Below are 25917 nucleotides of genomic sequence, written 5' to 3'. Positions count from 1 at the left end.
TCACATTTGATCATTTTTGTTTATCTCTTAAAGGTCACCTATTCTGCAAAACCCACTTGTTCATGTCTCTTCAACATCAACATGTGTCCCCTCTTCTTCATGTCTCTTCTACATCAACATGTGTCCCCTCTTCTTCATGTCTCTTCTACATCAACATGTGTCCCCTCTTCTTCATGTCTCTTCTACATCAACATGTGTCCCCCTCTTCTTCATGTCTCTTCTACATCAACATGTGTCCCCTCTTCTTCATGTCTCTTCTACATCAACATGTGTCCCCTCTTCTTCATGTCTCTTCAACATCAACATGTGTCCCCTCTTCTTCATGTCTCTTCTACATCAACATGTGTCCCCTCTTCTTCATGTCTCTTCTACATCAACATGTGTCCCCTCTTCTTCATGTCTCTTCTACATCAACATGTGTCCCCTCTTCTTCATGTCTCTTCTACATCAACATGTGTCCCCTCTTCTTCATGTCTCTTCTACATCAACATGTGTCCCCTCTCTTCATGTCTCTTCTACATCAACATGTGTCCCCTCTTCTTCATGTCTCTTCTACATCAACATGTGTCCCCTCTTCTTCATGTCTCTTCTACATCAACATGTGTCCCCTCTTCTTCATGTCTCTTCTACATCAACATGTGTCCCCTCTTCTGCATGTCTCTTCTACATCAACATGTGTCCCCTCTTCTTCATGTCTCGTCTACATCAACATGTGTCCCCTCTTCTTCATGTCTCTTCTACATCAACATGTGTCCCCTCTTCTTCATGTCTCTTCTACATCAACATGTGTCCCCTCTTCTTCATGTCTCGTCTACATCAACATGTGTCCCCTCTTCTTCATGTCTCGTCTACATCAACATGTGTCCCCTCTTCTTCATGTCTCTTCTACATCAACATGTGTCCCCTCTTCTTCAGTCTCTTCTACATCAACATGTGTCCCCTCTTCTTCATGTCTCTTCTACATCAACATGTGTCCCCCCTCTTCTTCATGTCTCTTCTACATCAACATGTGTCCCCTCTTTCATGTCTCTTCTTCATCAACATGTGTCCCCTCTGTGGAAAGAGACTCTGAAAGTTTCAGGAACAAAGATTCTCTCTCTTTTTGTCCTGATCCATTTTTATAAAAACCTGTCTGAAAATGAGCTGATCAGATTTTGGCCACTTTATGATGTCATAACGATGTTTTGGCTTGTGTAACCAATAGCCAATCACCAACCAAGGTAACCCCCCCCCCCCCCCCCCCTTATCACCTGAATCTCCTCCTAGAGCACCATTGAGTTCTTTGTAACCAAATCTCTGCAATGATCTGTTTGGTGTTTCAGCCAATCAGAGACAGGTTCTGTATATATCTGAGACCTATAATATATTGATGAAAAAGAGTATAATAGGGGACCTTTAACAAAAGAGAGATAAGATGTACAGTATACCTGAAGTAAAGTGTCAGAGCGCTGCAGATCTAAAGAGTCAGTTTGGTGCAGAAGTGTGAAAATGTCTATCGATGAGCATTAATGTAACAGACAGTGTCAAACTGTTTCTGTTGGTCCACCTGCTGAACTGTTGCCTGTCCCTGAGTCTGAACCTTCTTCACTGGCTGCTTGTCGTCTGAAGTTAAGAAGCACACAGCCACACAGAGCAAGTAGAACAGAAACCAGTGCTAACGCTGAGTAGAGGCCAATCCTTCCTCGTCTTCCTCTGTTGGGGGTCTCAGGTTTGTTCCAATGTGTCGCTGCTGTGAAAACACCAAACAAAACTGTGTCAAAAACATTTCCCTGATAAAGAAAACATCTACAACATTTCCCAGGTTCTCGTACACCCTGAGAGTTTAACTTTATAACAAAGATGAATGGGGGTTACTCACCAGTGATGTTGAGCCAGCATCTCCTAGAGTTACTCCCATCAAGTCTGACGAGTATGTCACACACATAAAACCCAGAGTCATTGGTCCTGAGTCTGGAGACATGAAGTGTGAGGCGTCCTTCTGTGAGGACGTCTTTGTCCCACTGGACTCGTCCTGAAAACTGTGGATCCTGAGACTCTGGGGATTCAACACCTTGATGGAGATGAAACAGGACGTAGGATCTGGTCTCAGTAAACAGCTGACAGATGGTAGAAATGGATCTGAGAGAAGTGTCTCTTCTGGTGCTGAAGGTCCACTCCAGGGTGATGTTCTGGTTCTCCTCTGCCTGATAGGAAGTCTGAGTCACATTCACTACAAATGTTCCTGTGGAGGAGACACAGAGGGACTCTTTAAACTGCAGCTATGTTCCTGTGGAGGAGACACAGAGGGACTCTTTAAACTGCAGCTATGTTCCTATGGAGGAGACACAGAGGGACTCTTTAAACTGCAGCTATGTTCCTGTGGAGGAGACACAGAGGTACTCTTTAAACTGCAGCTATGTTTCTGTGGAGGAGACACAGAGGGACTCTTTAAACTGCAGCTATGTTTCTGTGGAGGAGACACAGAGGGACTCTTTAAACTGCAGCTATGTTTACTGAGAACAGCATTAAAGAGATGAACTAACCAGAGACACAGCAGGGGAGGAAGAGGAGCCGCCGGAGGAGGAAGATCATCTTCTCCCTGAGAGAGCAAACACACACATCAGAGGTCAAATGTAACACATTAGAAAATAAAAGCCGTTTCTCATTTCTCTAATATCCGCTTCCTCGGCCCTCTGGTGACCCGGAAACCGTTTTCAGCGTGCCATGTTGAAGGACATCTCATTTCTGTAAATGTGCATCGAGGAGAGAGGAGAGAGGAGAGAGGAGAGAGGAGAGAGGAGAGAGGAGGCTCTCTGGAGGAGCTATAACCGAGGATACACTGATGTTTCCTCTGAGATTTCCGGCAACAGTGATTTTTCAAAGAGTCGTGACGCACGGCCGGACTGATCTCAGCCAATGACCGCTCTGCAAACTGTTCCCTTGTGATTATAAGTTATTTAAGATGATCAAATGTGCATCAGACTTTCTGCCCTTTACCATTTGTTTGTTAACTGCTTTAATCGTGACGCGATGTTTAAAGTGAGAAAAGCTGCTGAGGTCAGTGAAGAAAGCAGAACAGTGTGTATAATATATATATATATAAATGTGTGTGTGTGAATATGTCGGTATCTGTAGCCTGTTATTGTCTCATTATACCGCACTGTGAATGAATTAAAAGTAAATATATAAGTCGTCATGAACACATCTGTCCATCAGACAGAGTGCTGCTGTGCCTCCTGTCATCATTAATGGACGTCTCTTTAAAATGACCGCTCAGAGGAGAGGAGTTCTCATTTCTCTAACCGCCTGCTGCTTCCCCTCCTCTCTCCTCGGTTCCCCTCCTCAACTCCTCGGTTCCCCTCCTCTCTCCTCGGTTCCCCTCGTGTGGGCGGGACTAAGACGCGAGGATAGGAGTCGAGGATAGGAGTCGAAGAGGGGAGTCGAGGAGGGGAACATTATAATTGAGAAAGGGCTTCACAGTCTGTCTTTAGTCATCACAATACTTATTACACAGAGAGAACAGAGGACTGACACCAGGAACAGTAATGAACATCTGACACTAGGTGGCGCCAGATATCAACATGTTTAACTGTTTAATTGTTATACTCATACTTCTCAGAGTTGTTCTGACCTTGAGTTAAGGTCTCAATTATATAATTCAGTTTAAAAGGATGTACAGAAACACTTTTTTGGAAAACTATGAGAATGAAGAGAGGTGACTGAAGATGAGAAATTATTTTATATGTATGTATAAATGTAAATGTAGGAATAACTTGCATAATGATTTAAAGGACAATCATTGATCAAGTAAGGGATGGGAATTAATAAGTATTACTTTTTTTTTTATTATTATTATTAATATGAAGACTTTTTTTGTTGAATATATAAATATTATCATGAATGTGGATAAATACTTTATTTTAACAATACGGTATTCTGTTTTTCACATTTGTTATTTTTTAATTTTTTTAATCTGTTCGAAATAAAGATTGAAATGAAATGAAATGAACCAGGAAATCCTTTGACTTCTGCAGAAAGTGAACAAAGCATTGAGCGGCTCTTTTACAATGACCCCCTGCACTGGGAATTGAACCCAACAACAAAACGAACCAGCATGCTGAACTCAGCGTTAGTGTAGATAAAATAACACAGCGTTGTTGTTCAGGGTGTATGCAACTGTGAACTTGTGCAAAATATGCAAACAACCTTATGTTGTCAAATCTCACAACAACTATTCTAATAACTAGATTAGATTTACTTTATCAAGACCAAATAGGGAAACGTCTTTGTTACGGCATCAAGTAAAAAAAACGACATTGCACATAACATGACTAATAAATAACAAAGATAAAGTATATTTTATATACACATTAACAATAGAAGCATATATTTTATACAATATAAAAAATACACAACGTCTAAATATACAGAATGATCTAGAAAACACTATAATTAATAAACCCACTACTAAAAACAGCGTGTAAACATTATAAAGTGTGCCATTTTAAATAAAAACGTAAATGCAGTGAGTACGAGCCTGAGAAAACAAGTAGCTGCAGTTTTAAATAAAGCCTGAGTATAATATGTACACATTGTTCAGGGTTATAGAAGAGAGAACAACAGAGAGTGAAATCTGGTAACAAAAGAAACTAAGCAACTAGGTGCCAAATATTATAACTTTAAAATATTCATTCATTACCTTATTACCGAGAAGCATCACAGGGAGAGTTTTCCATAGTGGCTTCCCTCAGATGAAGAACGAGTAACTTCTGACAAGCTCAACGACCACTTATATAGGGCTACTGTGAAGGGGAGGATCTGACTCCGATGTCTGAGGAGGAAGAGGGTATGCTCTTTAAACTGCAGCTATGTTACTGTGGAGGAGACACAGAGGGACTCTTTAAACTGCAGCTATGTTTCTGTGGAGGAGACACAGAGGGACTCTTTAAACTGCAGCTATGTTTCTGTGGAGGAGACACAGAGGGACTCTTTAAACTGCAGCTATGTTACTGTGGAGGAGACACAGAGGGACTCTTTAAACTGCAGCTATGTTTCTGTGGAGGAGACACAGAGGGACTCTTTAAACTGCAGCTATGTTTCTGTGGAGGAGACACAGAGGGACTCTTTAAACTGCAGCTATGTTTCTGTGGAGGAGACACAGAGGTACTCTTTAAACTGCAGCTATGTTGCTGTGGAGGAGACACAGAGGGACTCTTTAAACTGCAGCTATGTTTCTGTGGAGGAGACACAGAGGTACTCTTTAAACTGCAGCTATGTTCCTGTGGAGCAGACACAGAGGGACTCTTTAAACTGCAGCTATGTTGCTGTGGAGGAGACACAGAGGGACTCTTTAAACTGCAGCTATGTTCCTGTGGAGGAGACACAGAGGGACTCTTTAAACTGCAGCTATGTTTCTGTGCTGCTTTACTGAGAACAGCTTTAAAGAGACTAACTGAAGCTAACCAGAGACAGAGGTCTCCTCAGGTGAGGAAGAGTATTAGGGTATGAGGGAAATAAAGAAGAAAGGGACTATTTTACTTTTTTATTTAGCATGTTAAGAAAAAAGCCAAGATGTCGAGTAAAATATCAATCTTTCAATTTGAGTTAGGAAAAATGTATCAGAAAAAACAGTTAGGCACTTTTAAAGTGTAATTATTGAGAATAAACATTGAACTTTTAAGAACAAATTACTTTTGTTGGAGAATATACTGAAAGCTCCACTTCTTGACATTTTGATTTAAAAAAAGCTAAACAAATCAGAATCCCCCTCCTCAGTTTTGACCCTCTTGCCTTGCACTAATAGTGTTCCATACCAAAGAGCTCTAAGATGCTTCTTTGTGAAAAGGTAAAACGTGACACAAAAAGTTTTTCCATAATATTCATTGTGTCTGAGTGGGAAATAAAGGAGTAAACTAACCAGAGACACAGGGGGTGAGGAAGAGGAGCAGCAGGATGAGGAAGATCATCTTCTCCCTGTGAGAGGACACACACACACACACACACACACACACACACACCACACACACACACACACACCACAACACACACACACACACACACACACACACACACACACACACACACACACACACACACACACACACACACACCCCCCCTAGTTGTGTTACATCACACACAAAGGGACTTGTATTTCCTCATTTCACACAGGGGAGGGGAGTGTCCGCATGCCGTGTTGTTCACTGTCAGTTAAGACTTTAAATGCAATCAGGACTCAATATGACTTCTCACAGAGTGTAAAATAGATATTACTGACCTGACCTGTCCTTCATCAGGAAGAAGTCAAAACTGAGCTGTGTGGTTATTTTCACAGTGGATTCAATGAGTGTGTAGCTGCAGTGGTGGAAGAAGTGTTCATATACTTCAAAGTAAAAGTACCAATACATTATTGTCAAAATACTTAATTACAAGTTAAAGCCCTGCACTTGTGTAAAAGTACAAAAGTATTATCAGCAATTATCAGTATTGCTCAACACATAAAATAAATCTCCCTCTTAGCCAGAAAACAAATGCAGAGAGATCTTGATTTCCTTCTCTTGATTCACCAAACAAAGAAGTAGTATGTCTTCATGTCTTGATACTGAGCCAAGAAACTTCTTCTTCTCCTCCCAGGAACTACAGGACTGAGCACAAACTGTTAAACCACATGTTTGAGGTTATTCTTTTTAAATTGTATATTGTTATCTCAGTAGTGCAGCTACTAACCAGAGTAAATATAGGTGGCATATCTCTAGTGTTTATTATGGAGGACAATGGGAAGATATCTGCAGGACAGTTTCAGCAGTACACATTTTTGGGAATGATGTATGTGCAGAGTTTGACCCTTGAAGGCTGTTTCTTCTGCTCTGAAATGGAATATATTTGTTACATATTAAAGCTCCCATGTCATGCTTTTCCGGTTATTACCCGTCCCCTTGTGTGTTATGAAGGTTTTTATGCATGTAAACGGTGTGCAGAGTCAAAACCCTCAAAGTACACCCTGTAGCGAGTAAAACTCTAACACAGAAAATACCTCCCCAAAACGCCTCGTTGGAGATACGTCACTGCCCATTTGAGTCTTCCATTTAGTTCCGGGTACCGCCTGATGTCATGCGGTACCCGGAACGAAATGGACCAATCCCGAAGAGCTATGGCCACACCAGCAGCGTCGTGTTCCTCCTCCAGAGGTTCGAAGAACTGGCATTTCACAGACGAAAGCTTCCAAAACATTGCCCAGTTTGAGGCCGGATATGCACAGCTTGTTTGGACCGTTTGGAGCAGGGGAAGATCTGGGTATACAACCTGTAAGTTTGCATTGTTATTTGTGTATTTATCAAACAAGACTGTTTAAATGTGTAAACTGTGTTGGACTGCTAAGCCATTGACACAGTGCTAACTAAGTTGCTAGAGTTTCCATATATCAACTCTAATATCAGCAGATGGCCTTGCATACATGTATCTCATAGCAGGAGAATGTCTGCATTCACACACAAAATACCTATTGACAGTATACTCCGGGTGATTTGCCGGTCAGTCGCGAAACGTAATTACATTATAGCTGGCGTAGCGATCTAACACACGGAGCTAGAGCTAGTTTCGGTCAGAAAAACATTTTTGTGATGCTACGTTGCTAGCGTTTAAATATATCAACTACAATGTCAGCAGATGGCCTTACATGTTTGTCATGGCAGGAGAATGTCTGCAGTCACACACACGGAATACTCATACAGTATACTGTACTGTGATTTACCGTACATTGTGACCGTACATATACTGCATGTAGCTAACGAGGCTAGCTGTATGCTAGCGCAAAACAATGTATTCATGCAAGTTACATTGTATGACCGAACGTAGCAGAATACCCGTATACGATTGCAATTATAAACACGTTATTGCTAGCCTAATATGAACCACTAGCTTTTGTTCATAGTAGTTTTATTACACTGCATTATAGTTGCCTTTCCTCCAAGCTAACGTTCATATCGTGTTAGCTACCAAGGTAAACAAAGCTAGGTTAGCATATTAGCAGGCAAGCTGTTCATTACACAACTACTACTAACGAATCTAAAACAACTAAGTTTCTCTAATATTTTGTGATTTGCATTTGATTTCGTCCAGCCAGATCCTGGCGGACAATCCATGACGGGGAAGGGATTCTACTACTACTGAGGGTGCTAAAAGGCACCGCACCGCACCGGCTGTGCGCAGGCAAGAGGAGGAGGAATGGATGATATACCGTGTATATATGTATATTTATGTTCATTTTGTACATTTCTAAAAATAAAGTTTAATGGAAATACTTAGTAGGCCTATCCTTTCTTCCCTGAATTCATATATAGCAAACCATGATTTGATTTCTCATCAAACAGTAGTAGTTTATAACGGGTAAAAATAACTTACTCTTTGTTATGAGAGTAGCTCGTAGGCCACAACGGAAAGACAAGGAGACATACACGAGTTTACAAAACCACGGCACATTTATTGTAGTAAATGCAGAGACAGGTGGTCGAGGGGAGAGGGTCGCTCAGTTCGTCCTTCTGCAGCCGCTTTGGAGAGAGACTCCGGGCCGCTGGGATTAATAGCACCGGCTACGGAGGTGTCCGTGATCGCGCTGATTACCCTCTTCAGCTCCACCCCACCGTAAGACAAAGGCCCTGAGGCCGTCACACTCTTCTATAACAACAGTTAAAAATATATATGTATATAAAATATACCGCTGTACCGACGCCATGATAAGACTGATGTTACGCTGAGAGCAGCCGGGAAAAGCACTGACATGGGCGCAGCCTCTCTGGTGGTTGACTAATCAGAACGAGTGGCCGAGCTGACCAATCGGAGCACACTAGGCTCACAGGGAGGGGGGGGCAAGAGCTCCAACGAGTCGTTTAGTGGAGAAAGTGAATACTGCTGAATACACATGCTTGACAGAGATGCTGTATGCGAAACCAATGTGAGTTTGGAAAATTGCACAGTATAAATCTATTTTAGTATACCTCAACAATGTAATTATGATCAGTGGAAATGGCCATGACATGGGCCCTTTAATATATTTTTAGATTTTATGATTTGATTTCAGAATTTACCAAACACTAATTATTCAAAGTAGAGTATTTCATTTTATATACGGTAATACTAAGAAGGCATAGGCCTATATGATGATATAATGTTTGACATTATGTCATGATTTTAGTTTTGTGTGTCAAGTCATGGGTATATTTTGAAGTTCTGTTCTCCCTGTTTTTGCGCTCCCTTCCTGTGTTCACCTGTTGCCCTTGTGTTTCTGCCTCCCCTGCCCAGCTGTGTCTTGTCCTGTGATTACCCTTCTGTGTATTTAGTCTTGTCTTCCCTTTTGCTCCATGTCTAATCGTCGTCTCTTCTTGTCCATCATACCTGAAATCACATTCACTGTCGGTGTGTAAAAGAGTGACTCTTGGTGGGTAATCACGGAGCAGTGGAAGCTTCAGCACGAAGTGGACATTTTCTATAGATCATTCACAGTCTTTGTGTTGTACTGCAGTTGATCTTTGGACTTTGGAATAGCGCTTTGTTCATCTGAGTTATCTCATTAATAAATGTATTTGTTGACTTTGAAACTGTAGCCTTTCATTCTTGAACATAGCAGTATATCAAACTGATATAAACTCCTAAAGGTCAAAGTTTGGAAACGTTATTTCGGTCAATTATTCCTCCCCTTTAATAATTCCAATTGGTGTTGTATTTTATATCGTTGGAAAGCCTGATTAGTCACCTTTACAATGAGGTACAACTTGTAAGGATTGTGCATTCGTGGAATGAGCAACACAGCTAACCGTGTGGGTAGCGGCCCAAAAAAATGTGCCACAGAGCCAGGATCATCACAGAGTACCTCCATCATTTGGGAGTGGAGAGGAAGGAATGGCCTGCCGTGTGCCCAGACCTCAACCCAATTGAACACTTGGGCCAAAGGATCAGCTTGGGTGTGCTGTACGTGCGAGAGTGACCAACGCAACCATGTTGGCTGACTTGCGACAAATCCTGGTTGAGGAATGGGATGCCATCCCACAGCAGTGTGTGACCAGGCTGGTATTATTAAAGGGGAGGAATAATCGACCGCAATAACGTTTCCAAACTTTTTTTGAGGAGTTTATAAACGAGGGTCTTACAGTCCACTACTCAGACAGAAAGCAGCAGGTTTTTAATAAGGGCCTCCAGCAGACAGACAGCTCTGAGGCCAATGAGATAGAAACATGACATCTATCAGTCACATCAGTAAATGAGACTCCATACATCCCCCATGTAACATCTGTAAAGTGTTATATCTATATTTATTTATTTCAGTCACTGTGAGTTTCATCATTTGGCTGTAAGGTCATTGATCCTTCTTCTTATTCTTTAACTAAGATACGTGTTGAACGTTATTTAAACCACTGGGGTACAGGGTGTGTCGGAGGACTTTCTCTCCTGAACCGTCTCCTCCTGTTGAACCTCTTATGGAGAGCAGGCACCACATTAAACCAAGATAAGAGTATGACATGTCACAAGACTGTTTCAGTTACTTTGTGGTCCCATAAGAGTGTTCTTCTTTACACCGACTCTCAGATATGAAGGGGAAGTACGAGATATGTTGTAATAATAAACTGCATTGAGTCATCTCAAGTAGCTGCACTACTGAGATGACTCAATGCAGTTTAGCATTATATATTATATATATATAATATACAATTGAAAAAGAATAACCTCAAACATGTGGTTTAACAGTTTGTGCTCAGTCCTGTAGTTCCAGTGAGAAGTGTGTCACTTTTAGAGGATGATAACATGCCCCCTCCCTTCAGTGAACAAGGAGAAGTTTCTTTGCTCAGTGTCGAGATAGAAAGACATACTTCTCTGTCGTTTGGTGATGGGAGAATGAGAGGTGCACCATAGAGAGTATCCTGACTGGCTGCATGACGGCCTGGTACGGCAGCTGCACCGACCTCAATCGTAAGGCTTTACAGAGGGGGGTGAAAACTGCACAGCAGGACCAGGACGGAGCTGCCATCCATGGAGGACCTTTACTCCCAGCGGCTCAGGAAGAAATCACTACGGATTATCAAAGACCCCCATCACCCCAGCCACAAACTGTTCAGTCTGCTGCCGTCTGGCAGGCGGTACTGCAGCATCCGGACGAAAACCACCAGACTCAGAGACAGTTATATCTCTCACAGGCAATAAGACTGTTAAACACCTGAACTGTTGAAACAACATCCATAACATTCATCTGCTACTTAGAAATTATTTATCTATTTATCTAATATATCATTCCAATAACTTGCATATAGACTCTTATTTCACTATTTCACTTTTTTTAAACTATTTTTCTTTTTGCATTTACTATTTAATATTTACTTGCACTATATGTTTCTGTTTTTCTGTATTATTGTGTTGCACTGTTGGAGAAGCCTGTGACTTAACATTTTCATCAACATAACTACTCTGTAGCTATGTTAGTTTGACAAATAAAGAACCTTGATCCTTGAACCTTGTGTTGGAAAGATTTTGAAACGTTGTTCAAGACAAACTTACTGAATCGCATGGGACACAAAAGAGAAACTAAAAACATATTTAACCAACGCTTTGTTATAAATTGAAATGCCATAATGCCAAAAAGGACTTTACACATCAAGGGTGACCTTTTGTTGGTGGATAAATATAAAGTTGAATGTGTGCTTCGTGAAGGGAAGAGATTTCAGAGTCATGCTGAGTTGTCAGCCTCTATATGTGGAGAGTTTAAACTCAGCAGAAAGGACACACACTATCTCTGCCAGAAACAGGACCTGTCCTAACTTTTTGACAAAAGTATTATACCAGCTTGTCCTTTTTTTGTAAACCTCTTTTAAAATCAGGCAATCAGTCGGCTACACACAGACACGGGTCTATGTGATCCTAAGAAATGTACATAAAAATGGCATTTTTAATAGATGCTGAAATGAAACCCTGGTGGACAGATTGGAGTTTCTTTCCCTCCACTTCACATGAACAGAGAGAACAATGTTGACTGTGCCACAGAGGAAGTGTGAGTATTGGAATCGGACCAGAGTTTGAATAGTTTTACTCAAGCCTGCTTTTAGCTTAAACAAACACGTTGTAAGAGTCATGTTACTGGAGAAAGTGGAGACACGTCAAACAGCAAGAATACAAACTAAATTATTGTACTGTGCACAATGCAGCACTATAGTGCAATGCAACAGGCTAAAAACTGTTGGGGAAGATTTTATTTTATTTAAATCAAAAAGTCCAAAAGAAAGTAGAACTTTCCATACTGTATATTCTCTAACACAAGTTATTTTAAAGTTTAACTTTAAAAGCGCCAAAATCTTTTTCTCTGATACATTTTCTTAATGCCTGCCACTAAAACTGGAGGCCTGTCGCTTTGGATAAAAGCGTCTAACAAGTAACATGTAATGTAATGTAATCTAAAACTAAAAGGGTGACATCACACTCCACATTCCCAAATGTGTTCTCAACATGCTAAGTTAAAGTTTCCCTTACACCCGGCGCTAATACTCGTCTCTGGGCTTGTCTCCCAGCCTTGCAGCTTTGTTATAAATGAGAGCACTGTCCCTGGTTAACATGGATCACTGTAAGAGTTTTGTCGTGCTATAAAGTCATTCATCCTCTGTTCTCTGTTTCTCTGGATCGACTTCACATTGTAAATAAAACAATGCTTCAATGTTATGTATGATAATACTAAAAGTGTTTCTTTACCTTTGGAAACCAGAAACCGAGCTGCAACAGCCTAATGCATGATGGGAAAAAGTAAGAAACAGAATGGCACGTCTTAAAAAGATGAAGTGCTACCAAAAGGACTTCACACATCAAGGGTGTCCTACTGGTTACAACACAACACTTGGGAAACATTAAACATGTTTTGGAAAAACCTTGTAAGTGTTCCTCGTGAAATGAAAGAGATTGCAGTCATGCAAGCGTAAAGAATGTTTAAACTTTGGACCAAATGTCCAATTCCTCCATGACACACAGCTTACAGGACACATTCAGTATATCATCCGGAAACAAGGAACGGTCCTAACTTTGTGACCAAAGAATGATACCAGCTTCTCCTTTTTTTGGTTAACCTCTTTTCCAAATCCCCCAGTTGACCCTGTTGCTTCTGCTGTATATCCTGTAAACATATTAAGTGTTATTGTTGCGAGAATAAAAGATGGTCAACCGGTTCGAGTAGAAAGTCTCTATGGAATACACAATGTAAAATATAAACACACCCTAGATTCTAGAAGACACTATAAAAGAAGAAAATACAACTACTAAAATCAAAACATGGTAATACAAACGTTGGACAAGTGTGCAAAGTAGTTGATATTTGCAATGTGTTCAAATGTGATTTTAATATGTGCAGATGCAGAAAAAGAAGACATAGTGGAGAAACGAAGAATAATCCTGCAGGCTTTTTATGCTCAAAATATGAACTGAAGACAAGAACAATTACAATTTAGATATTTATCTTTATTTTCTTCACTTTAATGTAATTTACTGCAACGACATGTCGGGAAACCCCCTCAAGGCGGCCCCATGCATAGCGAGCCGTAAAGTCCCCTACACACCAGGCAGTCACCAGAGAACTCGCCGACATCCGACACCCGACAGATCCATCGACGAGTTCCCCTGCGTCTTGGCCGTGTGTACACCGCTTTACTTCAGCCGAGCACGTACGAACTGCGCATGCCTGAGTGGCAATAACTCTCCTTACCAGCAGGCGGCGGTAGTGTGTATTCGTCATTCAAAATAGGCAACAACCGGAAGACAGAGAAGAAGAACAGACTGATATAAACAAACAAATAGCGTGTGCGTTCCATTTTCACTCTCGTCCATCGAAAACATGTTTTAGAATATAAAAATACATGCATGATGAAATGAGCACATAAAGTGCAGACATACTATCAAATCACAGTTAATAGACCTGCAGCTGATGATCGCAGTGTTCTGGCGGGTGTGTAGTTTATTGAGTCAGCAATGTAGTAATGTATATAATGTAATAATGGCCACTTCTTGCTAAATTTACGATGAGATGAAAAACCGGACTTGACCAAACAAATCACGGAGCTCTCAGCAGAGGACAGCCGGGGACGCTCCCGCCGATATCAGAGATGTCCCTGCTATGTGTGGGAGGTAAGAGAGGACATTTAAGGGCTATGTTTGATGTCTTTAAGTATCACCTGCTGGTGTTTAGCTGCTGTCTTGTGCCTTTTTAAATCGTTTGTTTACGTCCCTCACTTCCGTTTCGCTTCTCATTTGCAAGCTGAACAGCTGATCAGAGTGGTTTCTTGGCCCGATAGCTTGTGTCCGACACCCGGCCGATTCAACATGTTGAATCGGCCGGGTGTCGATCGTGAAAGGCCAAATAAGGCGTGTCACGGCCGAGGGTTCGGGACACACCAAATTGATTTTGGGCGACAAGGAACCCGTTTTCGCCCAACAACGCAAGACGGCCGATATCGGCCTGGTGTGTAGGGGCCTTTAGAAACTCCGGGGGGACGACGACGACGGGGACGACTTTCCTGGCATTGATCCGGAGTCCGGAGTCTCCGGACCAGTGACCTTGTATAAAATTCACAAGTGGACCTTTAATAAAAAAGTTTGAGTACCCCTGGTCTACAGACTGTGTAGGCAAACAGAGTGTTTTATAGTATCTAACGTGGGCTAAAAGTCTCAGTTTCATGCCACATGTGTGTTACTGCTGCCGGTTCGTCAGGCTGCCGCGTCACTCCCCGAAAACGCACACACACGTTACTACAGTTTATATGCCTTATATAGAAACATTATTGACCAACAATGCCAACAAAGTGTAAAAACTCATATGGGCTACTTACGTCAGTTGTGGGTCTTCTCAGAGGGAAAAAAGTAAAAGTGTTTGTTGCTCACTGCCTCTTCTCCTAATTTGACTTTTAATTCCCTCCCTCTTTCAATGGGTGGAGTGGAGTCATTCACCACCTAATGGGACAGGACTGAAGTCGTTTTTACTCCAAATGTGAAACATGAAACAAATGATAGAAATAAAACATGTGCTATCTATTACAAAATTAACTTTAATATTTAATAACATTACTAAACAAGGAAGCAGTAGTAGAATAATAATTCAGATATTTTACTTGAGTAAAAGTGGCAATACCACACTTCATAAAACAATGTTTGACTCTGCCAAGTAAGTTAAAGTGTAAACTAAAGGTATTTTAGTCAGGAACTTTTTTTAATCTGAATTGGGGTGGGGTCTACATATTAAGTAACAAATAAAGGAAATAAGATTATAAAAAGTCATAGATAACAAGCTTTGAAGCCAACATGGAAATCTGGCGATTTGCCATTGCACGAAGACCCTCAGATTTGTGAGGGTATTGCATGATATTTGGCATCCAAGATTCCCAATTCACAACACCCTGGTCCAGCTCATAAAATACATAATTGATAGAGGCTGTTGTTAATAAAGCACAAAATATCTAGAAAATGATTGCCTGAAAAGTGAAGGTACAAAAAGAGAAGATCCAGCTTAACTTTCACCTGGAAATGTCCTCTTTGACCCCACCTGCAAACTGAAATGCAGTCAGTCAGGTCAACTTACACTCAGGTTGATAATGTTGTTCTGCACAAACAGTGGCATGTTTTATTGTAGGAACCATCTGCTCTTGATATAAAAGCAGGAACCAATGTCTGTTTTCGTCTTGCTGGAACTGAAAGCAAACATTGGTGCCTGTCTTTATATCATGAGCACCAACGGCATTTTTAATCAGATTTTAAAATATGAAAAGCGGTTTGCCACTTAAGAATTTTTGGGATTTTTATAATTGTTCTCCCGATAGATGCTGAAATGAAACCCTGGTGGACAGATTGGAGTTTCTTTCCCTCCACTTCACATGAACAGAGAGAACAATGTTGACTGTTGACAGAGGAAGTGTGAGTATTGGGTCAGAGTTTCAACAGTTTTACTCAAGCCTGATTTTAGCTTAAACAAACACGTTGTAAGAGTCATCTTACTGCAGAAAGTGGAGACACGTCACACAGCAATAATAAAAACCAAATTAGTGTACTGTGCATAATGCAGCACTATAGTGCAATGCAACAGGCTAAAAACTGTTGGGGAAGATGTTTTTGTTTAAATCCATACTGTATATTCTCCAACACAAGTTATTTTAAAGTTAAACTGTAAAAGTGCCAAAATGTTTTTTTCTGATACATTTTCTTAATGCCTGCCACTAAAACTAAAAGGGTGACATCACACTCCACATTCCCAAATGTGTTCTCAACATGCTAAGTTAAAGTTTCCCTTACACCCGGCGCTAATACTCGTCTCTGGGCTTGTCTCTCAGCCTTGCAGCTTTGTTATAAATGAGAGCACTGTCCCTGGTTAACATGGATCACTGTAAGAGTTTTGTCGTGCTATAAAGTCATTCATCCTCTGTTCTCTGTTTCTCTGGATCGACTTCACATTGTAAATAAAACAATGCTTCAATGTTATGTATGATAATACTAAAAGTGTTTATTTATTGAGCCACATAAATATATAAATATATATATATATATATATATTTATATATTTACTTACACCAACAGTGAAATCCACAAATACAGACATTGACAATAAGTGAATGAGACAGGAACAAAAACCATCAGGTGACACGACCAGATTACAAATCTAAATAACTGACAAAAATAATAAATAATAAATTAATACAATAAAAATATGAATCAATTAAAATGAATCAATGCACAAAAGGACAAACATAAAGGCACTCGGCAATACAACCATTCCCAAGCAGCTATTCACTTTGGCTTTCAAGAACATTCAGCCACATATTAACCAAACGTCTTTCTCCTTTCTACTGCAGCTGACACACATGTTACTTATAGACACGTAGATTTGCTTATAATTAATCAGCAAGATCATTAAACTCCTGTACGCCAACTATTATGTTTACCTTTGGAAACCAGAAACCGAGCTGCAACGGCCTAATGCATGATGGGAAAAAGTAAGAAACAGAATGGCACGTCTTAAAAAGATGAAGTGCTACCAAAAGGACTTCACACATCAAGGGTGTCCTACTGGTTACAACACATCACTTTGGAAACATTCAACATGTTTTGGAAAAACCTTGTAAGTGTTCCTCGTGAAATGAAAGAGATTGCAGTCATGCAAGCGTAAAGATTGTTTAAACTTTGGACCAAATGTCCAATTCCTCCCCGACAGCCTCAGTCACACAGCTTCTAATGTGGAGAGTGTGAACACAGCAGGAAGGACACACTCTGTCTATCTTCCAGAAACAGGAACTGTCCTAACTGTGTGACCAAAGAATGATGCCAGCTTCCTCTATGTGGTTAACCTCTTTTCCTAGTATGTATAAAGTCAGCCTTTGACAGTTAACCATGGAGGGGAAGCAAGGAGAAATGTTTCCAAGTGGTTCATTAAGATCACTTTTAAAGGTGGGGTGGGTCATTTTGGAGAAACCAGCTGGAGTGCGCTAGAATTTGAAAATACACAGCCGGAGAAAATCTGCCACTTCCTTACAGAGCCCCTCCTCCAACACACACGAACGCGCACATGACCAATGAGGGCACGAGATAAGTTTGTGCACAGATGGAAGGCTGACAGGCAGGTAGGCCATCCAGTTATTTTAGCCCGGCCGGCTAAAAGGTTTGTGCACATCTCAGGAAGGATTGTGGTCCACTCCTCTCTGAAGATCCTCTCCAAATCATTCAGGTTTTGAGGCTGATGTTTGGCATCTGGAAGCTTCAGCTCCCTCCACAGATTTTCTATGGGATTAAGGTCCGGATACTGACAAGGCCCCTCCATCACCTGAATGAGCTTCTCCTTTAGCCACTCCTGTGTTGCCTTGGCCGTATGTTCAGGGTCATTGTCCTGCTGGAAGACCCCTCCATGACCCATTTTCACTGTCCTGACTGCTGGCTGAGGGAAGGAGGCTATCGGCCAAAGTTAAGACACAAAAAACCACAAACACTTCTGCACATTGGTGTAACATATAAAACAAAACTGCATTAAATCATGCAATATTTTAAGATTTTAATTTGACATGAAATAAAGTATTTATTTATTTAATTTAACTATGAAATGAATAATGTTATTCTTCCGTGAGTTTCACCCCGCTCGCTCCAATGACAATTTGACCATTTAGTGAGGTAAAAAGCAAAAAGTAGAAACGCCTCTCAGACGCTCTTCCGTTTACTGGTTTAATAAAGAAAAACAAATGATCTGAAGATACACGTAGGGGAGACCAGCTACAGTTGGAACACGGGTTGGTTGTAACACCTTCAATATCTCCAATCACAAACAAGCTCGAGTGATGAAACTCACTCTGCACATGCGCAGATAGATGGTCAGATCGCTGAGAAAAAAAGGAGCCACGTTTGAATTTCTCGCGTAAGATATCAGCAAAAGTGTTTCTGAGGTAAAATATTAACTAAAATGATATGATGTATTTTTTGGATACTGTCTTGAGTTCAAATGTCTAGGAATCCAAACTAGTATTATTAGAATCACTGTTTTGTAAGCTACAAATATAACTGAATATGGGTCAAGCTAGCAATCAGGCAGGTTCACAGGGGGTGAAAGCAAGACTGGTGGTCCTGGGACGGTTGTAACGGGACGGTTGTAACATGGCACATTTACAATGATGGCACATTTGCTTGAATTATCAATTGTTCATTCAAGCATACAGTTGTATTGTTGATTGGTGTGCATTGTCCCTGTAAAAATAAACAGAATAAAATACTGTACGCCTAAAGTGTGTGTGTGTGTTTACAGTATGTCACATGTCAGAAAGAGGAAGACAGACAGGGGAGTGCCACTTGCTCTGCTGCAGAGGGCCTCAAATGAAGTTGAGAAGGGCAAATCATTCAGGGAAGTGGCAAAGTCCCTGGATATATGCCATGTCACCCTGTACCGGTTCCATACAAAGAGGCTGAGGTTGGAGAGTCAGGGATCACAAACACCCCCAAGAGTAGGCTACTGGACACCAAGAAGGTGTTCTCAACAGAGCAGGAGATGCTTTTGAGAGACTATCTGATGGAGGCAGCTGATTTATACTATGGTCTCAGCTCAAAGGGAGGTAGGGTCTACATAATTAAGGTAGAAGCACCTCTCAGAGAACAGTTTAATCCTTCACAGAGGATGATTCTGTGTGTTATCTGTTATCCTGTTCATTGTTCATTGTTTGTTGGAGGATGTGTGAAACCCCATTCAAATCTTGGTTGCCTAGAATTGACAGCTTTCCCTCTTGTTGTCATGTAGTGTGTGAAAAAAGGTAACCGTTATTAACATGTTACAACATGTTTTAATACATTTTCCAACCTGTTACTTATTTCATAAAAACATCTTAAATACATTGTTTCAGTCGCTGACATATTGATAATGTATAATATAGCAAATGGCTATCCTATTTGTAAATGGTTTTTTACTTATTGGGGAAAAGCCCAAAAGTGTTTGCAACTGTCCCTGGTCTCCCCTACTCACAGGGTTCACATCAGGACCTTTATATCATTGGCTACTGCTAACCGATCTGCCGTTGATCCCTAGTGGAAACGCAAACGCCGCCCTCTCCCTCTGTAACTCTATAGCTGTGAACTACTCCTCTTGTTGTAATCGGACATATTTCAGACATGAAAACCAGAAAACAGAACTGTCAGCACTGAGGTCTCTGCAGTCTCAACTATTTAAAGGTAAGAACACATGTTTCTACTTTTTTAAATATATCTTACTGCCAGCGACGTGCAGTCAAGCCTCACCTGTCATACTCCAATGTAACATGTAGAAAAACAACTAAAGAAAAACTAAATAGTAATAATAATAAAATGTCTCCACTGATCTGTGTTGTAAGTGTGATTTATGTATGATTCCAATCGCTTTTTATAGTCAAAATCTATATTTTGCCGAGCTCCGCTACAACTACATGGGAGCGATGAGGAGTGACCCCACAGAAACTGTCTGGAAAGCGGGCCCTAAGCGCATGCCTGTTACCATCTCACTGGATGTCACCAATGTAATGTTTGTAGATCCCTTTATTACATTTATCCTCGCCATCCATAGTCTCTCAAATAACTTATTTCACGTTATATTTAGGGCCCGCTGGTCTCATCATACAACGGCAATGACAAAAGCACCTGGGGGCCTCATTATAAAGGATTATACGCTCAAAAAATGGCGTACGCCAGTTTCTACGCAATGTTTGCGATTTATAAAATACTAACTTGACGGGAAAACATGTGCTGTACTCCACGCAAACTTCTACCCCATGCGTACGCACTAAGCACACAAACGGGAGAGACGAGAAACTGCCACCCCGTTGGCAGAAGGAAGAATGGAGAGAAATATGTGAAATAATCCATAAATAAAATGTTACCCTCATTTATCAAATATGAATAATTCATTTTCAAACATTGATTAAAGCCAATCTTAAATGATTTAAACAAACGCCTGGTTTGAGACTCCTCAGGCACACAAAAACATAACTTGGAGAAATAAATAAATACGGATATGCTATTTAAAACCACCACCTCGAATATGTTGTGTTAATGTTTTGAAATGTTTTCTCATAAATGATGCGGTAAGCAGGAGGACAGAATTACGTCTAAACTGACGCCGTTTTGCATTTCTATAGGTTGTAGATACGAGCATGGTTTTATATACTATCACGTTTAATCGTGTGTTATGCCGTTTGCCAAGACTTGATAAGTCGCTCGTAAAACACAGGAGGTATGGAAACTAAGAACACCATAGCCTATGTGGTAAATTGTACAGGTAATATAACACAACACATTAGTTGTATTTCCTTTAACTGGTGGATTATGGATATATAGTTGCTGATCGACAGCTGGAACTCAAACCACCAAATACGACAAAATAATTCAGATCCAGTCGTCATGACTCCACTCCGGAGGGATTCCCCGATCATTTCTTACAGTTTTCTCATCAAGGGGGTGTCTCCTGTCCCCGGTACAACACACTGCCCGAGGAAGGTTATGTGTATTTGTTTTGGTTAGCTCTTTCCAATTGCCCCAGTTAAGACTGCTTTTGCTGCAGTTTCTGTGAACAAAGTGCACAAAACTAATTAACACGTCTACACTCTGCTACACACAGAGACCGGTATATGTGATCATAAAGAAATGTACATAAAAATACTACTTCATTTTCAGGTTATTCTCATGCAACTATTTTAATTGTCTATTTTAGTTAAACAGTTTACAGTTTGAAGAATAATATGCACATTGAATATATTCAAACAAATGTAAGTAGCTTAAAGGTTACATTATATTATTATAATTTTTGTAACTTGGTATCAGTGTCTAGTTTATGAAAACAGGAACGTTTTTATTGTAGGAACCATCTGCTCTTGATAATAAAAGCAGGAACCAATGTTTGTTTTGGTCTCGCTCGTCTCGCTGGAATGGGTAAGCAAATATTATAAGAGGTTTATAAAAAAGACATGCCACTCATACTATAGTATAATTTTTCTCTCCCGAGAAATGATGTTACGAATCCACGGTCGATAGATTAGAGATTGGAGAGGCTTTCTCACAGTATTTGCATTTCCCTCCAATTTACATAAACAGAGATAACAATGTTGACCGTGGCACAGAGGCAGTTGTATTGGCATCTGGCCAGAGTTTCAACCGTTTTACTCAAGCTGGATTTTATCTTCAGAAAATACGTTATTTTAGTGAGTCATTTTACTGCAGAAAGTGGAGACACCTCACCCAGCAATAACAAAAACTACATTATTGAACTCTGCATGAATGCAAAAGCTGTCCCTTCAACCTCACAAATTCACTATTATTATTATTGTTTGTTATTATTCAGAGAGATTCTGAAACAAAACTAAAGGGGTTCAGTTGGTCCTGTATTTCAGTCTGTGTTCACTGATCTCAAAGCAGAAAGTATTTCCTGATTCAGTTCAAATAAAATATAATGTTGATATCTGGCGCCACCTAGTGACAGACATATGTTACTGTTCCTGGTGTCAGTCCTCTGTGTACTCAGTAATGTGGTAAAGACAGACTGTGTGTTTTCTGATGTGTGACATTGGTGTGTGTGTGTGTGTGTGTGTGTGTGTGTGTGTGTGTGTGTGTGTGTGTGTGTGTGTGTGTGTGTGTGTGTCCTCTCACAGGGAGAAGATGATCTTCCTCATCCTGCTGCTCCTCTTCCTCACCCCCTGTGTCTCTGGTTAGTTTACTCCTTTATTTCCCACTCAGACACATTGAATATTGTTGAAAATCTTTTGAGTCACGTTTTACCTTTTCACAAAGAAGCATCTTAGAGCTCTTTGGTATGGAACACTATTAGTGCAAGGCAAGAGGGTCAAAACTGAGGAGGGGGATTCTGATTTGATTTAGCTTTTTTAAAATGTCAAGAAGTGGAGCTTTCAATATATTCTCTAACAAAAGTAGTTTGTTATTAAAAGTTCAATGTTTATTCTTAATAATTAAACTTTAAAAGCGCCTAACTGTTTTTTCTGATACATTTTTCCTAATGCCTCAAATTGAAAGATTGATATTTGACTCGACATCTTGGCTTTTTTCTTAACATGTTAAATAAAAAAGTAAAATAGTCCTTTTCTTCTTTATTTCCCTCATACCCTAATACTCTTCCTCACCTGAGGAGACCTCTGTCTCTGGTTAGCTTCAGTTATACCCCTTTCACACCAACGGTGTTTCAGGGCCGGTTCGGTGCTGGTGCTTGAAAAGCACCGGGTTTTCCTGTTCACACCGCAGCGGAGCAGCGTCATAGCTCCGGAATCCGGTTCGTTTCGAGCACCAAAAAGTTGTCCGTCTAGAAGCAAGAACCGCATACGTCACGCTTACATCGGAGGAGGGCGAGATTAACCTGAGCTAACACTTAAGGCGAGTACGGCAAATAAAAGTTGTAACAAGCAGTAGTGCTGAGCAAAGTGACTAGAACGCAACCACACACTTGTTAAAAAAAACACACTTTATAAAGTCAGGCAACACTAACGTGTGATTCTGTTTATTTGTACCTTACTTTGACCATCCGTTCGCTGTTATTGATCATTGTGGAGAGCAGGCAGACGTTTTGTTTGTTATTATAGCAGCTATCGGATGGAATCAATACATGGGCTGCACAGGTTGTCATGTCCGACTATCACAAGTAGAATCATAATGAAAAATACGTCGGTAAAAAGTGCCTGTAGAAAACTGCTTAGCAAGTAGTCAGTTTAGCTTCGGTTGCTATGCTAACATCACCCATGTTATACCAGAGAAACTTTCATAACAGCGTTGTGATGCCAAACAGCGTCAATTCAGACTGACACACATTCACTTAAGGGGAACTGGGGATATGTATCAGCTGCTTGTGTGACAGTCAGACAGTGAATACTTTAGAGCCGTGTGAGCTAACCCGGAGCTAACGGGAGAATACACTCCCGTGGAAGAGCAGCCACTGCAGCGGTCTGTAAATGCCGCTGAAACACATTAATAAACAATGAACCACGGCACTCTGGAGAAAAGTATAAGGTTGGAGAAGTCGTTATTTAATTTAATCTGGCTTCGTATGATTAAAAGCAACGCAGTCCCCGGCCCGTTGTTGTTGTGAGGTGAGCTCCGGCGTTGGGGAGAAACTCAGCGACGTAAACTGTGACGTCATGACGCAGCAGCGGCATCACCAGTCGGGCTCTGAGCGGTGTGAAAAGAGCCGGCGCTAAACCGAAGAACCGGTTCTGAACCAAAAAAGCTCTAGCACGGAGCTAGAACCGGAGTTGCGTTGGTGTGAAAGGGGCATTAGTCTCTTTAAAGCTGTTCTCAGTAAAGCAGCACAGAAACATAGCTGCAGTTTAAAGAGTCCCTCTGTGTCTCCTCCACAGGAACATAGCTGCAGTTTAAAGAGTCCCTCTGTGTCTCCTCCACAGAAACATAGCTGCAGTTTTAAAGAGTCCCTCTGTGTCTCCTCCACAGGAACATAGCTGCAGTTTAAAGAGTCCCTCTGTTGGCTCCTCCACAGAATATAGCTGCAGTTTTAAAGAGTCCCTCTGTGTCTCCTCCACAGGAACATAGCTGCAGTTTAAAGAGTCCCTCTGATGTCTCCTCCACAGAAAACTAGCTGACAGTTTAAAGAGTCCCTCTGTGTCTCCTCCACAGGACATAGCTACAGTTTAAATAGTCCCTCTGTGTCTCCTCCACAGTAACATAGCTACAGTTTAAAGAGTCTCTCTGTGTCTCCTCCACAGGAACATAGCTGCAGTTTAAAGAGTACCTCTGTGTCTCCTCCACAGAAACATAGCTCTAGTTTTAAAGAGTCCCTCGTGTGTCTCCTCCACAGGAACATAGCTGCAGTTTAAAGAGTCCCTCTGTGTCTCCTCCACGGGAACATTTGTAGTGAATGTGACTCAGACTTCCTATCAGGCAGAGGAGAACCAGAACATCACCCTGGAGTGGACCTTCAGCACCAGAAGAGAAACTTCCCTCAGATCCATTTCTACCATCTGTCAGCTGTTAACTGAGACCAGAACCTACTTCATGTTTCATCTCCATCAAGGTGTTGAATCCCCAGAGTCTCAGGATCCAGAGTTTGCAGGACGAGTCCAGTGGGACAAAGACGTCCTCACAGAAGGACGCCTCACACTTCATGTCTCCAGACTCAGGACCAATGACTCTGGGTTTCATGTGTGTGACATACTCGTCAGACCTGATGGGAGTAACTCTAGGAGATGCTGGCTCAACGTCACTGGTGAGTAACCCCCATTCATATTTGTTATAATGTTAAACTCTCAGGGTGTACGAGAACCTGGGAAATGTTGTCGATGTTTAGTTTTCTTTATCAGGGAAATGTCTTTGACACAGAGTTGTTTGGTGTTTTTACAGCAGCGACACATTGGAACAAACCTGAGACTCCCAACAGAGGGAGACGGAGAAGGATTGGCCTCTACTCAGCGTTAGCACTGGTTTCTGTTCTACTTGCTCTATGTGTCTGTGTGCTTCTTAACTTCAGACGACAAGCAGCCAGTGAACAGGGTTCAGACTCAGCGAGTGGACCAACTGAAGCTCTTTGACACTATGTGTTACATTAATGCAAATCTATGAATATTGCACACTCCTGCACAATACTGACTCTTTGAAATCGGCAACGCTCTGACATTTTACTTCGGGTATACTGTACATCTTATCTTTCTTTCGTTAAGAGATCAACTAAAATGACCAAATGTGATTTCTGAGAGAGGCATTGAATCCCCAGAGTCTCAGGATCCAGAGTTTGCAGGACGAGTCCAGTGGGACAAAGACGTCCTCACAGAAGGACGCCTCACACTTCATGTCTCCAGACTCAGGACCAATGACTCTGGGTTTTATGTGTGTGACATACTCGTCAGACCTGATGGGAGAACTCTAGGAGATTGCTGGCTCAACGTCACTGGTGAGTAACCTCAGTAGAAGTCTAGAGGCTCCAGAGAGCTAAATACTAATGCATCTACGTCAAGTATGTTGCCGCTAATATTGGATCATATTCATATCATATTATTGGAACAGTTAACATTTGGAAAAGGAAATAGCAGATACTCAACAAAGTATGAATGAAAGACCAAAAGAGTCCTGCTGCTCAAATCTTAAGAACGGCTTGTTTTAACTGTTTAAAATGTGCACAACTCATTTTAAAATAAAACTCTTCTCACAAACCAACTGTGATCCAAACCAACCCCACACAGAACTCATTTTAGTGGAAAAGGGGAAACTGAGAAGCTGGAAATACAGGAGGTTTTTCAGAAGAATGAAGGTTGCAGATTGTCATGTGTTCACTCTAGATTAAACCTGTTATATATTAACACTAAAATGGTTCCTCATGTTATATTCTGTCCTTTTCCACAGCTGCTGAAGAGCTCCAACCTCAGAGACCAGAGAGTTGGACAGGTGTTTGGGTTACCGTTGGAGTGTCAGCAGCTGTTCTGGTTTTCTTTGTTGTCA

At 41.1% G+C, this 25917-nt stretch overlaps 2 protein-coding genes across 9 annotated transcripts in view; one reads left to right on the top strand and one right to left on the bottom strand.

Annotated features, from left to right (window-relative positions):
- LOC117480772 (myelin-oligodendrocyte glycoprotein-like) overlaps positions 1–25032 on the top strand; it is a 66156-nt gene extending 41124 nt beyond the window's left edge. For 4 of the 7 annotated variants that reach the window (XM_034128222.1, XM_034128228.1, XM_034128224.1 and 1 more), the window contains one exon: positions 24840–25032. In XM_034128222.1, coding sequence (XP_033984113.1) covers positions 24840–25013 — 174 coding nt within the window. In that variant the 3' untranslated portion in view covers positions 25014–25032. Of the gene's footprint in view, positions 1–19607; positions 19675–22118; positions 22175–23828; positions 23868–24328; positions 24692–24825 lie in introns of those variants that run through there. The other 3 variants (XM_034128225.1, XM_034128226.1, XR_004555680.1) reach the window with 3 other exon arrangements.
- On the bottom strand, positions 1341–5988 carry LOC117480775. 2 transcript variants are annotated; one of them, XM_034128234.1, is made up of 4 exons: positions 4679–4734; positions 2523–2578; positions 1859–2221; positions 1341–1729 (listed from the first exon to the last, which is right to left on the bottom strand). In XM_034128234.1, the coding sequence occupies exons 2-4, from the start codon at positions 2569–2571 to the stop codon at positions 1524–1526; spliced, it is 618 nt and encodes a 205-aa protein (XP_033984125.1). In that variant the 5' UTR covers positions 2572–2578; positions 4679–4734; the 3' UTR covers positions 1341–1523. The 2 variants fall into 2 exon arrangements, with proteins under 2 accessions (XP_033984125.1, XP_033984124.1); XM_034128233.1 differs by lacking the exons at positions 2523–2578; positions 4679–4734 and adding an exon at positions 5897–5988.
- Positions 25033–25917: the final 885 nt, after the last annotated feature.

This window comes from Trematomus bernacchii, unplaced genomic scaffold (genome assembly GCF_902827165.1).
Source record: "Trematomus bernacchii unplaced genomic scaffold, fTreBer1.1, whole genome shotgun sequence".
Taxonomy (NCBI): Eukaryota; Metazoa; Chordata; class Actinopteri; order Perciformes; family Nototheniidae; genus Trematomus; species Trematomus bernacchii.
Note: the sequence above shows the minus strand (reverse complement) of the source record. Positions and strands in the feature narration are given on the sequence as shown.